This window comes from Pteropus vampyrus, unplaced genomic scaffold (genome assembly GCF_000151845.1).
Source record: "Pteropus vampyrus isolate Shadow unplaced genomic scaffold, Pvam_2.0 Scaffold391, whole genome shotgun sequence".
Lineage (NCBI taxonomy): Eukaryota > Metazoa > Chordata > Mammalia > Chiroptera > Pteropodidae > Pteropus > Pteropus vampyrus.
This window is the reverse complement of record NW_011889172.1, coordinates 533,826-549,740: the sequence shown is the minus strand read 5'-3', so window position 1 is coordinate 549,740 and position 15,915 is coordinate 533,826. Positions and strand designations below refer to the sequence as shown.

Below are 15,915 nucleotides of genomic sequence, written 5' to 3'. Positions count from 1 at the left end.
CTCAGCTGGGCTTGCTCAGCCTCTAATCCAGGCAGTCTGGAAACTTCTAGGGGCCACCTTTGGGCAGCACTCCTGTTCCCCGAGTGTCCATTCAGAGCTGCCACAGGTTCTCTTACGGTCGGCCATTAACACCGACGTGGGGGCGTTAAGGTAGTTAGTTCTGGACTTGGCATGTTTGTTTTGCTGCCTGCTGTGTGATGCTGTGTATGTGTCCTGCAATGACTTTCCCTTTTCTTTCTCTTCAGTTAAAATCAAGGAGGATAAAGCTACCAAGGACTAGTTTCGCCCTCTCGTCGCCCTTGTTTCTGGCACCAGGGATCCCCAACGTGCACTGATGTTGTATTTTTAACATGTCAAAATCTGTCAGTTCAGATGTGTTGTACACGGTGTTTGTGGCCTTGGCTGACATGAAGCTGTTTTGTGAGGTTTGCTTATCAACTAATGACTTAGTGATCAAATTGTGCAGTACTTTGTGCATTCTGGATTTTAAAAGTTTTTTATTATGCATTATATCAAATCTACCACTGTATGAGTGGAAATTAAGACTTTATGTAGTTTTTATATGTTGTAATATTTCTTCAAATAAATCTCTCCTATAAATCACCTTGGGTGGTGACTCATGACTGAAAAGGGGCTTCTGGGTGAGGCTGGATGAGAATGGGCTCCTCAGTGCTAAAGGGGACCCCACAGGGGCATTTGTCTGGAGTTAGATCATTCCATGTGTCCCGTGCATGTTTCGGGGTGAGGATTAAACTGTGTGACACAGCTCTGGCCAATGAGATACAAGTAGAACTTGCTAGTGTGGCTTCCAGGAAAGTTTTCTAAAGAAGTAGTCTTAGTTGGCCTTCCCCATGGTCTCATACCCCTTCTTTGGAGTGTTCTGTGATGCCTGGTGGTACAGCAGCCATCTTGTGACCGAGGACAGAAGCCCCTTACAGTGGATAGCAGAGCAAGGAGAGAGGACTTGGTCCTGCACCCCAGACACACCCCTTACTTGCTTAAGAATGTTAGGTGGGCTTTCTGCATCTTAAGTCTAATTCAATCCTACTGGATTCTAAGATGAACAAAACTTTTGTTTGGTTTATTTTTGGGAAAGGACTTGCTGTAAAATGCCAACAAAGCAGAAGCAAAGAAGTGTCAGTCACCAGCACCCACAACCCAGCGGGCCACTATTAGGATGTTAAGTAACACCTGCTCCACCACCTGTATCCTTACTTTCACAAAAAGTGCACTCAGTGGCACTTCACCTGTAACTTTCTATTCAATGAGTCCCAGATGTTTTAGTCATAAGACTAAAGGACTAAATATAATTCAAATGCAAAATTTAAGTTTTTTCATAAGTAGTCAGGTGTTTGCCTCTTCTTGCTGTTATAAGCAGCTCTGCACTGAACATCCTGTCCTATATGTTCTATCTCCTTTAGGGAAATATCGAGAGGTTCTGGGATCATTGGGTATAAAAGTTTTCCTATTTCCATTCCAGAACATGTGGCTGGCCCACCTCCCTGGAGAGGCTTTAGCGCTGCCCCCTCTAACATGTGGACTTTTTTAGCTTGCCTTGGCTTTTTGCCTCTTTAGTCCTTGTCAATGGAATAGTGAAAGTCTTGCGAGCATTTTTTAGGAACAATTCAGTACTTTCATGTGTCTGGTAGCCAGTAGAATTCATTCCTTCTCTTTGAGGTGACACATGACAGTCCTTGCTGGGAGCTGTTCAGTTATTAGATTTTTACCTCTGCTGTGTTGCTTTCATCTTGAGTCATTGTATCTTTGCCATATTGACATTTTAGGGGTTAGATTTATATTTATCCCTTTTTTTTTCAGAGCCTGTTTAGAAAGGCTTTCCCTGCTCCCAGATCATAAGCTTGTGTTCTCTTTTATATTTCTATGACATCTCATTTTAACATGTGAATCACTTTTGTAAGGACGAAAACCGATATCTCGGCTTAGTTTTTGAACCGGTAACAAATGCACATGATAAACACAATACCTCGAAATGGTATCTGGTAAAGTTCTCCCATCAGAGATTTTACTTTTTAGCTATACCCTCTGCTCTTTTTAAAGCTAAAACCTCATTAAAAGTATAGTGAAGAGTATGCTGTTTTTTCCACCTTGAATCCTCATCTTCCAAAGTCATTCTTTGCCTGGGTACAAACGCATGTGTCTCTTCTCTGCTACAAATGGTGGCATTGATTAAAACTGCTTTGCACCTTGAAGGTTGGACTGCCTCACTGGTTCCCCTATTTTTTTTTTTTTTTATTGAGCTCTAATCTAAAATGCACAAGTCCTGAATGTACAGCTTGAATTTTGATCAATGAATCCAACTCCATAACCCAGATCCTTATCAAGCCATAGAATATTTTCTTCGCCCCAGCCAGTCACCCGCTTTCGCCAGCTGCAGGCAGCCCGTTGGGTTTCTTATGGGCTCTTGTGTCTGGCTCCTTTCTCTCAGCATGTTTTTGAGATTCATCCACATGGCCGATGTGTATTAGTAGTCTGTCCTTTTTTATTAAGTAGAAGGAATGCCTTTGTTTTAAACCGTTTATCATTCTGTTTGGAAACAGCTACTGTCAATGGGCAGCTGGTCAAATTGTGCACACGTTTGTACACGCGTGTGAATCCACATCTCCGAGACACTTGTAGTAGTTGAATGGCCGGGTTGAAACATTGGAATTGGTACATCCTCTAAAAATCTAGTAGGTATTTTTATAGGGATTGCATTCACTTTCTAGGCTTCAGGGGAGAACTGACATCTTTATGAGCAGCTTTCCTTTCTAAGAGCAGGGCTGTTCCTTCTGTTCATTTACGTCCCTCAAAGCATTGTCAAGTTTTTCTATAGACACTGTAAATTTCTTAACTCGATTCACAGGTATTTAATCCTTTCATTATAAATATAAATGGCCTGTTATTTTCCAAACAGTGGTCCTTTACCCACAGAAAGATTATTGACTTGTATGGATTATTGACTTTGTATGTTAATTATGTTTTTTTTTAACCTTGCCAACTTACTGAATTCCCTTATTTTTGTGGGACTTTCATAGTTGAGGTCTTCATTTCAGACATAATACGCTACCAACAGCAATTCGAGGATTCAGTTTAGTGTAAGGGGTAGAAACCGTGTCTGTTTCCTACTGTGGCTCAGCTGTTGGGTCTCAGTTGGGCCGTGGGCTCTCCCTCAGGGTGAAGTTCCAGGGGTGGCCCAAATGACTGACTGCCTATGAGGTACACTGCCTCTATGTGCCCCGAGAGCACTGGCCTGGACCAGGCTTGTGGACAGACGGGGGCCGCTGCTGTGCTGAGGTGGCGCAAAGAGAGAGGACACAGCTTCTGCTCCCTGGCTGGCTGGCAGGAAAGTTCTTCCTTCCATCGGGGTTCAAGTTCAGCCTTTTGCTGAGAAGAAAAACCTGGTGGAACTGGAGTATTTGACAAGAATAGTGATTATAGTAGATTGACATACATTTAATTAACGAAATCCACTGATGCTGAAGACTGGAGGTGACTATTAAATGCCACACTTTGATATCATTGGGCGGGGAGAAGCAAGACTTTATTCTCTTTCCAGCAGGAACTGTATTTAATAACCAGATGGTACCTGCTGATGAGAACAATCTATCTGCAATAGAATGGCAGTTCGTAAATGTAGGCAAAAGAATAGATTTAGATACTCATTCTGCAACCCCTAATTTTATTCAGTCAAGAATCATGGCTGGGATTTTTTTTTTAACCATATAAACCATTTTTAAATGTACATTTAAGTGGCATTCAGTGTGTTCATGTTATTGTACAACCATTACTAGTATTTCCAGAACATTTTTATCTTCCCAAACAGAAACTCTAGCCATTAAACAATAACTCCTCATTCTCCCTGCCCCACAGCCCTGGTAAACTCTATTCCAATTATCTCGAGTATATACTTAGGAGCGGATATGCCTGGATCATATGGTAATTCTATATTTAACTTTTTGAAGAACTGCCAAACTGTTTTCCACAATGGCTGCACCATTTTACATTCGTACCAGCAGTGTATGAGGGTTCCAATTTCTCCACATATTCATCAACATGTGTGTTTTTTTTTAAATAATAACCATCCAAATGGATGTGAATTAGTATCATTGTGATTTTGATGTATGTTTATGTGTTCTTAATTTTTTTATTTTTGACAATTGTAAAATATGAAAATCATAGTAAAATACATATAACATAAAATGTACCATTTTAACCATTTGTAAGTATACGTTTCAGTGGCATAAAGTATGTTCACATTGTTTCTCAACTATCTCCACCATCCATCTCCAGAAGTCTTTCCATTTTGCAAAACTGACACCCTGTCCCCATTAAACACTAACTCCCCATTCCCTTTTGCTCACTTTGGGCCCCCACCATCTACTTTCTGTCTTTATGAATCTGACTCCTCTAGGGACCTCATATAATTGGAGTCATACAATATTTATACTTTTGTGACTGGCTTATTTCATGAGCATAATGTCCTCAAGGTTCAGGCATGCTGTAGCATGTGGCAGAATTTCCTCCCTTTTTACGACTGAATAATCCAAGGGTCCCTAACTCCCAGGCCATGGATTGGTACCAATCTGTAGCCTGTTAGGAACCGGGCCGCACAGCATTAGGTGAGCGGTGGGCGAGCTAGTAAAGCTTCATCTATAATTGCAGCCGCTCCCCAGCACTAGCATCACCGCCTCGCTCGGCTCCACCTCAGATCATCAGGCATTAGATTCTCATAGGAGCACCAGCCCCTGGAGCAAAAAGGGTTGGGGACTGCTGGAAAAATCCATTATATAGATGGACCACATTTCGTTTATCCACACATACATCAATAAACACGGGTTGCTTCACCTTTTGGCTACTGTGAATCCTGCTGCTACAAATGTGGGTACAATTACCTGTTTATGTCCCTGCTTTCAATTCCTTGGGTATAGACTCAGAAGCGAGATTGCTGGATCATATGGAATTTCTGTGTTTAATTTTTTGAGGAACTGTCGTACTGTTTTCCATAGCAATAGATAGTTTTTAATGAAATAACTTTCAAGGCATCCCCTTCGCATGCCTCCCCAGAGCCCTTCCCGCTGCTTCTCGGTCACTGTGAGAGCTTGGCTGCCTCCTTCCTGTCCATCGTTTTCTGCAATTACCACATCTGCATGTCCATAAACTTAGGATACTCTGTCTTTAAAAATATTAGATAAATGCTATTCTATTGCACATATCTATCTCCAACCTGCTTTTCTCCCTCAAGCCTGTTTGGAATGTTTAGAGAAAGGCCAGCTTTAGAAAAAGTACAACAAATTTCACAACAACCAAAACGAATGGTCAGCACTTGTTTCGCCTTTCTGTCATAAGGAAGCCTGTTAGAACAGCCTGCCATCACCACTGTGACCATTATCATGCACATGTAAGCTGCCTGTGGGCTTTGTCTACACTTTGCGATGACTAACAGCGTCAGCCACTGATCCAGCACAGGGACTGGGCACGTAGCAATAAGACAAACCAATACCTCCTACCCTGCCTCCAGAAGAAGGCAGGCAGGCAAACCTCACAATAAATGAGATGATTTTAAAGAGTGAGGAATGCTATAAATAAAACAGAATCGGGGTGGGGTGACTCCGAACCTTGCTTTGTTCCCCTCCAGCTTTTATGGTTAAAATGCACAGATCTTGGATATGCAATCGGATTCATTTTTACACTCATATTTGCTGGTGCCACCAACCGCCCAGATCAAGATGTAGCAAATTCCCTTCACCCTGGAAGGATGCCTGATGTCCTCCCTGGCCCGAACTGGGGTCCTCCCCACTAGGAGATCATCATAGTTCTGATTTCTGTTACTATAGATTAGTTTCGTTTGTTTGAGGATCTCACACAAATGGAATCATACAGTATCTAGCCTTTTGTGCCTGTGACATGCATCCATGTCATCAAGTGATATTAGTCATTTGTACCTTTTTAGTGCTGTATAGTACTCCATCATGGAGATGGACCACAGTTTATTTTTGTTTGTTCATTCATCTGTTGATGGATTTTTTAGTTGTGTTATGGGATGACTATGTCCCCCCCAAATTCATATGTTGAAGCCCTAACCCCCAAAACCTCAGAATGTGATTGTATTTGGAGAAAGGGTCTTTAAAGAAGTGATAGAGTTAAAATGAGATCATTAATCCAATATGACTGGTGTCCTTATAAGGACCATGTGAGGACACGGGGAGAAGATGGCCATCGACAAGCCAAAGAAAGAAGCCTTAGAAGGAACCAGCCCTGCTGACACCTTGTTCTTGAACTTCCAGCCTCCAGAACTGTGAGAAAATAAGTTTCTGTTGTTTAAGCCACTCAGTCTGTCATACTTTGTTATGGCAGCCCTAGCAAACTAATTCAGGTTATCACTGAGTTTTGGCCCTTACAAAAGCCGCTATGAACATTTATGTACGTATTCTAACACATGGCTTTTTGTGGACATGTGTTTCCATTTCTTAGAGAATATTGAGTCGTGGAATCCATGTTGTGACTTATAGTGAGTCTGCCTGACGCTGCTGCAAAATATCCAGAGGATGGTACTGTGCACATCCCAGCTCCCCTCCCTGCGCGCATTGCAGGGCTGGTTTTACTCTCATCCTGGCTACTGTCGTGTGGAGATGCTGAATGTGGGAAGCACATTGGCATCACCGACAAGAACCTGAGGAGCTCGGGGACTTTTTCCCATCCAGCCTTGGATTCAGGTTTCTCCTTACTGCCCTGTACTTTTTACTTTTTACTTTTCCTTGGGAAATACCTGACTTTTTATAAAAATGATACATGCTTGATGTTTTTAAATAAAGTATTCTACACAGAAAAATACCAAAAAGGAGGCCAAATCAACGCCCCCAGAAGCATCCGTGTTTAGTGGCTAATGTTTACTGGGTAGTGCAGTTCTTCTCAGGGTGGTATTTGTACAGATGAGGCAACATTTCCTTGTTTATGATGATTGCAGTTTTCAATTTTCCCGTCCTTTAAGCCACACTGTGCTGGATACTAACAACTTAATGCACTTGGATGGGGAGAGAGAACACAAGTTAGTGGATATACAAAACATAGTAAAGTACATTTATATGACACATTTGTATATTACATAAATACATACTATATGTTAGTATATAAAGTGATTTTTATATTTATGTGTATATTTATTTTTCAATCAAAATAATAGACACATATGGTAAAAAAAAAATTTAATATTGCAGAAAGGTCCAAGCTTTTCTTCCTTGATCCTTTCTTCTCAAAGTATCCCTCAGGGACAGTTTGATATTTCTTTTCTGCAAATAGTTAGCATGTATTTACATACCCATGTGCTATTAAAGATTTATACACATTAGTTCCTATAACATGCCATTTTACATCTTGCTGCTGACTCTTATCTTGGAGATTGTTTTTTTAACATGAGCACAAATGGATCTACTTTCTTAAAGACTGCATAGCATTTTGTAGATTATGGCAGAATATATCTTAATCTAGTCAACCAGCCCCTACAAACTGACAGGCGTTTCTGGTTTTTGCTATCATGAACAATTCGGCATGGATATCTTATCCCCATATCTTTGCAAACATTTACCAGTTTTTCTCACAGGTTGAATTATTAGCTGGCTCAAAGGAAAATACATCTGTGTATTTTACGTTTTAGTAGATGTCAAATTTTTATCCAAAAAGTTTGTGTAATTTCATGTACTAACAACGTGTATGAGCATCTGTTTCTTTACATCATTGCTAGTATTAGTTAATATCACATTTTTAAAGTTTTGCCCATCTGCTACATTGTTTGGATTTTACATTTCTTCAAGCATATTTGCATAAGTGCACAAATGTTTATTGGCCATCTGTACAAACTATATTTTTCATTCTTATTTCCAGACCACCCTCTTTCTTTCACTTACTTTCCCAGCCTCTTTCCTGGTCTCCTGCTAATTTATTCCTTTCCACTCTACCCTCTACCGGCTTCCAGAATAATCTTTCTCATAAGAAAATCTGGTTACATGGTCACCACTCAAAATACATCAGTGACCTCATTCACACCCACAGCCTACAAGATAAAGAGCCTATGCTCTTTAGTTTGGTTTAAAAAGTCCTTTATGATCTGGTCCCCACCTTGCCCCAAATGCTCATTAATTGGCACTTACTACATGCAGGTAACCCTGTGGGTCCTGGGGACCCAAAGGTGAACAAAGCAGGCAAACATCAGCCTTCTGCAGCTGACATTCTACAATAGTGTTTCTCAAACTTCTTACCATTATCACCCCTCTAGAGGAAAAAGAATTATCTTTAAGTTTAATTTAAATCAATCAATTTCAATCTCATTACATTCTTCCTAATGGTAGAAATTAAATAGTAATAAGATTTTGTCTGAGAGGCCACAAGCCATTGTAATGTTTAAGGTTTTTCCCTCCGAAGAATTAGTTTTGGTCCCCTTGGGAGCCATGCTCTTTGAGAATTCGTGCTTTAAAGGGAGAGCTGGGCAATAAACAAGTAAATTGAAAAGATTATATCAGAAGGAAAGGAAAGAAGGGAGAGTGGTTAAGGGCGTCACTTGACATCTTAATCATCTGAATCAGAAAAGCTCTTTCCAGACAAGGAAGACCAGCTGGCCTTGGTTTCTTGTTGCAAAATGGAAATAATTTTCTCCTCACAGCGCGTGGCATACAGGAAGCGCTTAATGAGTGAGCTTTATTGTTATTATTATTTTTTTATTTTACCATTTTTTATTGATATATAATTGACAATCTAAAAAAGTTTTTTTTAAGGTAAATAGGATAGGCCTTTTTTTAAGGCCCTGAGATGGGCATCTGTTCTTACCTACTTGGGTACCAGCGCGCAGCCGCTTAACGCAACCGGCCAGTCAACCTCCGTCCGCAGGGGGCGCTGTGGGCGCCGCAGCCAAGCTGATGTAGGACACGACACCGGAAGTCTCGTTCTCCCGTCACTTCCTGTCTCTGGCCCAGGCTAGGGCTGCGTGGAGGTTTTACGATGCCTACGGGAGACTTTGAGTGAGTCCTGGGTCGCAGAGTGGGGCCTGGGAGGCGGCTTGTGGGTCATACGGGGTATTATGGGACCTGAGTGCGCCGAGGCCGTGGGAGCCTCGCCTCACTGACAACCCTTTCCTCCCACAAACTTGTCCTCGCAGTTCGAAGCCCAGCTGGGCGGACCAGGTGGAGGAGGAGGGAGAGGATGGTGAGTACGCCTGGTCGCCCTGGGTCACCGCGGCCAGCCCCCAAGCCCCCACCTCAGCACCGCCGGCCGATCCCACATCTCCCGTCTCGGCCAGCCTCTGCCCCACGCCATCCTCATCAGGGCCAGCCTGTCGCCAATTCTAGATGTTCACTGGCTAGTCCCACTCTCTCCCATGCCACCGCCCAAGTCCTCACAGCTGCTATCCTTCAGGGCGGAAGTTGTAACGACCTGCTTTTTGTCTTTGTACCAGCGCCGGAATGTTTTGATGGCCCGCTCCTGCCTTCATACCAGGGGTTCCCTATCCTTGCCTTTGCTAGAGGTTTCTCAGCCAGCTCCATGTCCTCGCATGGCTGTCCCAGGGTACTTCCTGGTCAGTCTTCTGCTCTTGGTCCTTCCTTCCTCAGCTCCTAGTGTGGGCATCATCCCAAAGGTCCCTTCATTTCAGCTTGGGAGCTCCCGCCCCTCCACCTCACCTCCCAACACTCTCTTACAGACAAATGTGTCACCAGCGAGCTCCTCAAGGGGATCCCTCTGGCCACAGGTGACACCAGCCCAGAGCCTGAGCTAGTGCCAGGAGGTGAGTGATGACTTCCATTCTATCCCTGGGCTGCGTTTTTCCCTAGCTTCATTCCCACCTGGTCCCCATTACCAGGTACATGGCTCAGTTCCTCTCACCTTTTCCCCACTACCAGCTCCACTTCCGCCTCCTAAGGAGGTCATCAATGGAAACATCAAGACAGTGACGGAGTACAAGATGGATGAGGATGGCAAAAAGTTCAAGGTGAGGCTAGGGGAGGAGGTAGGGGTACTTGGACTAGGAGGGGGATGGTGTGTGTTGTGTTGGTTGGTGAGGAGGATCCCCTGGGCCCAGGAACCTTGAGGCACAGGAAACCCAAACTTCTCTCCCATGCACAGATTGTCCGCACCTTCAGAATTGAGACCCGGAAGGCCTCAAAGGCTGTTGCAAGGAGGAAGGTGAGACCCTGCTCCTCTTGCCTTGGGGGCTACCCCAGGCTGACTTAGAAGAATTAAGACTTCTTTTTCCCAGTACTTTTATCTTAGAAGTGGGGTTTGACAGTTTTACTTATTTTGTGGGAGGAAAACTGAGGTTAAGGGTGTTTGCACTCTGTTGGGACCTCCAGAATTCCAAGTGCAAGATGGGGTGGGGTTGATTCCTACTCCTTTTGGCTTGTCTACCAGGAGGAACAGAACCAGTCACTCCCCTGAGGAAGTCGTAGCAGAGGAAGAGGTAGCATTAAATACATTTGGCACAGTTATCTGTTCACCTTGTGCCACATCCTGTGCCAAATGCTTTGTAGGAAGTGTTTTCTCATTTTGATCCTTATAGCAACCCAGGGAGGTGGGGAGTATTTGTGGTCCCCATTTTATAGGGGGAAGCTGAGGCTCAGGTTGCTTAGCCCAAGGTCCCTCGAAGTCTGGTGAGCCCTGCACATCCCTGAGCGATGCACCCTGGTGGAAGCTGGTCCACCACTTGTACCCCCTAGGAATTGTATGCTCTGCAGCTATTTGACCCTAAGCCTCTGTTCTGTCTGGAACATGGTAGAGGCAGAAGCTAACTCTGCCTCCTGAAGCTGGCATGAAGCTTGGCAGGCACTTAGGAAACTGGAACTGTCATTATCACTGCTATGGGGGGCATTTGGAGAGGGTGGAGAATGGGGTTTAAGGCCAGACACCTCAAAGGGGGCTGTGTTGAAGGTTTGGGGTGTCAGGGGCTCCTACTTGCCCTTGCCCTGACCTGTCCCCAATCCTGCCTTGAGCCCAGAACTGGAAGAAGTTTGGGAACTCAGAGTTTGACCCACCAGGGCCCAATGTGGCCACCACCACAGTCAGTGATGATGTGTCAATGACTTTCATCACCAGCAAAGAGGTAAGTGAGGCATGAGGGTGGGAGGTGGTGGCTAGGGCGGTGGTGGCCAGGGTGCAGCAGACTCCCTCTGAGCTGCCCTCATCTGCCCTGCCAGGATCTGAACTGCCAGGAGGAGGAGGACCCGATGAACAAGCTCAAAGGCCAGAAGATCGTGTCCTGTCGCATCTGCAAGGGTGACCACTGGACCACTCGCTGCCCCTACAAGGACACGCTGGGGCCCATGCAGAAGGAGCTGGCCGAGCAGCTGGGCCTGTCCACTGGCGAGAAGGAGAAGCTGCCTGGAGGTGCTGGGGTCTAGGGGTGCAGCTGACAGGCCTTGGGGAATGGGGGTATCTTGTGCACCTCTGGAGAGTCCTGGATTGTCACCTGCTGTCTGTGAATAGGCTGTCCCCATTGCAGTTATCTCCCACACCACAGCGTCAACACTGCAAAGGCTATGGTCGTAGTCTGTGTTGGTGTGTGTGAGACCAGCTGGGTGGGTGCTGTGACTGCTCGTGATGTCACCTGTTTCTCCTTGTCGGGGGCTGTCAGAATTGCTTGTGTGCATGCCTGCATGTTTAACTATACAAGTGATTGGGAGACAGTTGACCCCTGTATGTGAAACTTGCCAGCTGTGATTCTGACTGACTTTGCAATGGTCCTGACTTGAGTGTGCTGTGTTTGTCTGCCATGGACGTGGCTGCTGTCCTGTGTGTGTGTTTCTGTGCATGCAAACCTATGAGTAGACACACATGTGACTGCCCACAGTCCTTGTCCTTCAGCATGATTAGCTGATGGTGAGTTTGTGTCTGGACAGCTCTACATCTGACTGTGTGTGTGGGACCTGGGGACTGTTTCTGCCCTGTGTGCCTTTGTTACTCTGTGTTGGAAGGCTAGGCTGAGTGTTCTAGCTCTTAGCCTTGTGGGCACCTCAGACCGAATCAACCCCTGTGGCTTCTTACTCTGCCTGTGGTGCAGGCTGTGACCTTTATGTTATTGGGGCCACCAGGCCTCTTCAGGACCAATTAGATGCCTGTGGCTTTGAAAGATGGTGTCTGGGCCAGAATGTGGGTGGTTCTGTCCCTCTGCTCTGCGAGAGTGAGGCCTGACTCGACTGTGCTTTTGGTCTCCAGAGCTGGAGCCTGTGCAGGCCACCCAGAACAAGACAGGGAAGTACGTGCCACCAAGTCTGCGGGACGGGGCCAGCCGCCGCGGGGAATCCATGCAGCCCAACCGCAGAGGTGAGGCAGTGAGGGCACCTAGCTGGTAGATGAGAAAGCATTTCCCAGCACCCAGTGATCCCAGGATGGGACCCAGGTGGGCCGGCTCCTCACAGCTGCCTCTCTTTGCCTGCCCAGCCGATGACAACGCCACCATCCGCGTCACCAACCTGTCAGAGGACACACGCGAGACCGACCTGCAAGAACTCTTCCGGCCCTTCGGCTCCATCTCTCGCATCTACCTGGCGAAGGACAAGACCACTGGCCAGTCCAAGGTGGGTTGGTGGTCATGGCGGGGGCATTATCTGTCTAGCTGTGCCCTGAACACCTTTCTCCCCTCCCCAGGGCTTTGCCTTCATCAGCTTCCACCGCCGCGAGGACGCTGCACGTGCCATTGCTGGGGTGTCCGGCTTCGGCTATGACCACCTCATCCTTAACGTCGAGTGGGCCAAGTAAGACCCCTCCCCTGCCCCATCATCGTGTCGTAGCTGACACTTGGGCTGACTGCAGCCCCACACCAGTTGAACAGTCATCAAACCTTTTCTGAGATACAAGTCATTTATTGTCCTTTTATCTCGAGGAGGAGCTGCTGCCCTCCACAGCCGGGCCATGCTGGTTACCACCACTCTGGCTCCAAGTGCCCTGTCCTGAGCCCCATCCCCACTACCCCAGTTGTGTGTGGAGGAGGGGTGGGTCTTGGGATTCCCTTCAGGGTCTGAAGCCCCCACACTTGCCCTCATCACTCCTGTCTCCCTCTCTAGGCCATCTACCAACTAAGCCAGCTGTCGCCGCTGCTGCCCGGCCCCTGGTCCAGGACCCTGTGGCAACAGAAGGTGGCCTCCGAGAGCAGGGGGCTCCAAGGGCAATAAAAAGGCTCCAGTCCCTCTATGTGTGTCCTGTTTATATATGGATGTCATCCACCTGTGGCAGATGGGGTGACCATCCCCCCAGAGTGGGTTTGCTCCCAGGCCCTGCCTAGGGTCAGCACTGTGGGCAGAAATTTTTGCCTCTCTGGCTTGAGTTCTCACTCCTCCCCCCACAGGCCTTTCTTCGGGGAGGAAATGGCAGTTTGGGGCCTGTTGTTCTCTCACCCCTGTTCTGCTGCTGGGTATAATTGCCTTTTGGCAGGGAAGAGGCTCAAGATAGGGCAGGCAGGTCATGGGCTCAGCTTAGGGGACCAGGGCCTCGAGGTTCTGGTGGCTGTGATGTTGAGGGGCAGAGCTGGGCCAGAGCTCTCAGTGTTCTCTAGAGTCTGGCCCTCCCTGCAGCCAAGGCAGTGTTGGTGGCAGCAGCCTAGGCTGGGTGTTACAGCCATGTAGAGCAGAGGGTGGATGCACATGGCTAGGGGCATGAGGCCCCGCATCACCTGGTGGCCCACATAGGACCTCAGGTCCAGGGCTTCCATAGCCTGAGCCACGTCCACAAATGCTGGGCAGCGGGCTCTCCAGCGCTGCCGGGCGGACAAGTTGAGCATTTGTGTGACATAGTAGGGCACATAGGAGCCAACATAAAGGGCTACACCACTGGCCACTAGCACTGCTACGTTCATTTTCTCGGCCAGTGTCATGCCATGGCTGCGCAGCAGAGCCCGCCCAAGGGCACCGTAGGCCACCAGGGTGAGCAGCAGTGGCAGGCCACAACCCAGTACTGCCTGTGCTAAGCTGTAGGTTCTGTAGGCCTCGAGTTGGTTGTCACCTGCTGTCCCCAGGCATTTGATGCACGCCTCAGTTCTGGCCTTAGTACAGTTGCCTTCCTGATGTGGTGTCGTCAGGCGGGAGAAGCTGAGTGTGGGTGCAGCCATCAGGCCTGCCAGCGCCCAGCCAGCAGCACTGATGGCCCAGGCATGCTTGGGCTGCAGGTAGCTGCGGGTGAAGAAGGGGTGGACAACACCCAGGTAACGGTTGAGGCTGATGCAGGTGATAAAGATGACACTGCCCAGCATGTTGCAGACAAAGAGGAAGTGCTCCAGGCGGCACATGGCTTCCCCATAGCGCCAGTGTTTGGGTGGGTACAAGTAGGCAGCCAGCGGGGGCAGCGTCAGGGCATAGAGTAGGTCACTGACAGCCAACTGGGCAGAGAAGACCACGGCTGGGTTCCATGGGCGCTGCTCCTGTGTGGTGAAGCGGTAGAGGGCCAGGCTGTTGGCTGCCACAGCCACCAGAAACTCAGCCACCAGTATGGGCCACAGGAAGACTTCCTGGAACCTATTGAGGATGTGGTCGGCAGCCACAGAGATGTTGGCTGGGCAGGGCGGGGCTCCTGTGGGTAGACAGTGTTACAAATGAGCCCTGTGCCTGATGCGGTTTCCACAAGCTCTACCTGCTGTGCACCAGGCCTGCATGACCCCTCTGTGTAGACTCGCTGAGTCCTGTCCACCCACAGGAGGGGTGCAGCCTCAGCGCCTTTTTATGGAGGGAATTAGGCCCAGAAAGCCAGAAGCCCAGACTCTTGTCATTTTGCTGACTAGGACCTCCGGATCCCGCACCCTCAAGAATCAGCTGGGGCAAGAACCAGGGGACTGCTGCCCTCAGGATGCACAGGACCTGGCAGTGACGACCGGGATTGCAGGCCGCACTGCAATCCCCGAAGTCCAATCACTCACCAAGTCCCAACTTCAGAATCTGTCACCCCTTTAAGGCCATGGGAGTCCAGGTCCTGTCGTCTTCCATCTGGACAAACAGTTGCCTAGGCCCTGGTCTCCCAGCTCCCGTCCTCACCGTGTTCTCCCCACAGCCTCCAGAGGTCACCTCCGAGCACCCATCAATCAGGGCTCTGTTCAGTCACCCAGAGCTTCCTTCCTCTTGGGAGGAAGAGCCAGTGCTCGTCTCACCTAAGGCCCTGCACGAGCTCTCGCTCCCCACCCACTTGCTTGTCTTTTGCTCCACGTGACTCCTACAGTCCTTCCTACGCTGGCTTCCTGGCTGCTCTTAGGCACATCCTGCTCCTGGGCCTTTGCACTAGCTGTTCTTTCCCGGAGTCACAGGCAACAGACATCCTTAAGGCCATCTCCCTCACCTCTGGTCTTTGGTCCTCAGCGGCACATTTTGACCCCTCTAACATTGCCACTGCAACCCTGGGCTTCCCTTATTTTTTTCTCTATGGCCTGTATCTCCATCCAATCACTGTAAAGAAAATTCCCAAGAGTGTCTCTCCTGACGAAGGCAGGAGGGCTGGCTTCTGGCTCTCCAGCACCTGGGACACTGCAGCGTGAGGGTAGTAGAGCTGTAAAGTTGACTCCCTCTCACGCACTCCTCAGTCTGCTCTCTGAGAAATAGCCTGTTCCAGGTGGGTCCAGCAGGCTGGCCACCATGTGAGATGCACACTCTGTCTTCCCATCCTGGTTCTTGGTTTCAGAACTTGGGGAAGAAACCAGTGTCCAGATATGATTCTTACACCAAACCCCTGCCCCCCTCCAATCCCCGGTCCTGGGCTGTAGGGACCAGGGCCCTCAATGTGCTCCCTCCTCACCTGAGCTGATCACAGCCATGGCCTGCGTCTTGCCTCCGAGTCTGTTGCTCATGCTGTGTCTCTTTTCCTCCCCCAGTAACGAGCAGCACACTAGCCCCTCCCTCCCCAGCAGCTCCACCTTTAGTGGGCTGAGTGGAACAGCTCAGGCACCAGCCTCCCTTCTGCCCC

At 48.0% G+C, this 15,915-nt stretch overlaps 2 protein-coding genes across 2 annotated transcripts; one reads left to right on the top strand and one right to left on the bottom strand.

The window, feature by feature from the left end:
* The first annotated feature begins 8,925 nt into the window (after positions 1–8,925).
* Positions 8,926–13,167, top strand: EIF3G (eukaryotic translation initiation factor 3 subunit G). The gene is made up of 11 exons (XM_011380248.2): positions 8,926–9,008; positions 9,146–9,192; positions 9,686–9,769; positions 9,885–9,973; positions 10,108–10,167; positions 10,976–11,080; positions 11,175–11,364; positions 12,193–12,300; positions 12,418–12,554; positions 12,625–12,731; positions 13,041–13,167. The coding sequence occupies exons 1-11, from the start codon at positions 8,989–8,991 to the stop codon at positions 13,054–13,056; spliced, it is 963 nt and encodes a 320-aa protein (XP_011378550.1). The 5' UTR covers positions 8,926–8,988; the 3' UTR covers positions 13,057–13,167.
* A 268-nt stretch (positions 13,168–13,435) lies between these two features.
* Positions 13,436–15,885, bottom strand: LOC111731682 (P2Y purinoceptor 11-like). The gene is made up of 2 exons (XM_023523413.1): positions 15,748–15,885; positions 13,436–14,538 (listed from the first exon to the last, which is right to left on the bottom strand). The coding sequence occupies exons 1-2, from the start codon at positions 15,797–15,799 to the stop codon at positions 13,436–13,438; spliced, it is 1,155 nt and encodes a 384-aa protein (XP_023379181.1). The 5' UTR covers positions 15,800–15,885.
* Positions 15,886–15,915: the final 30 nt, after the last annotated feature.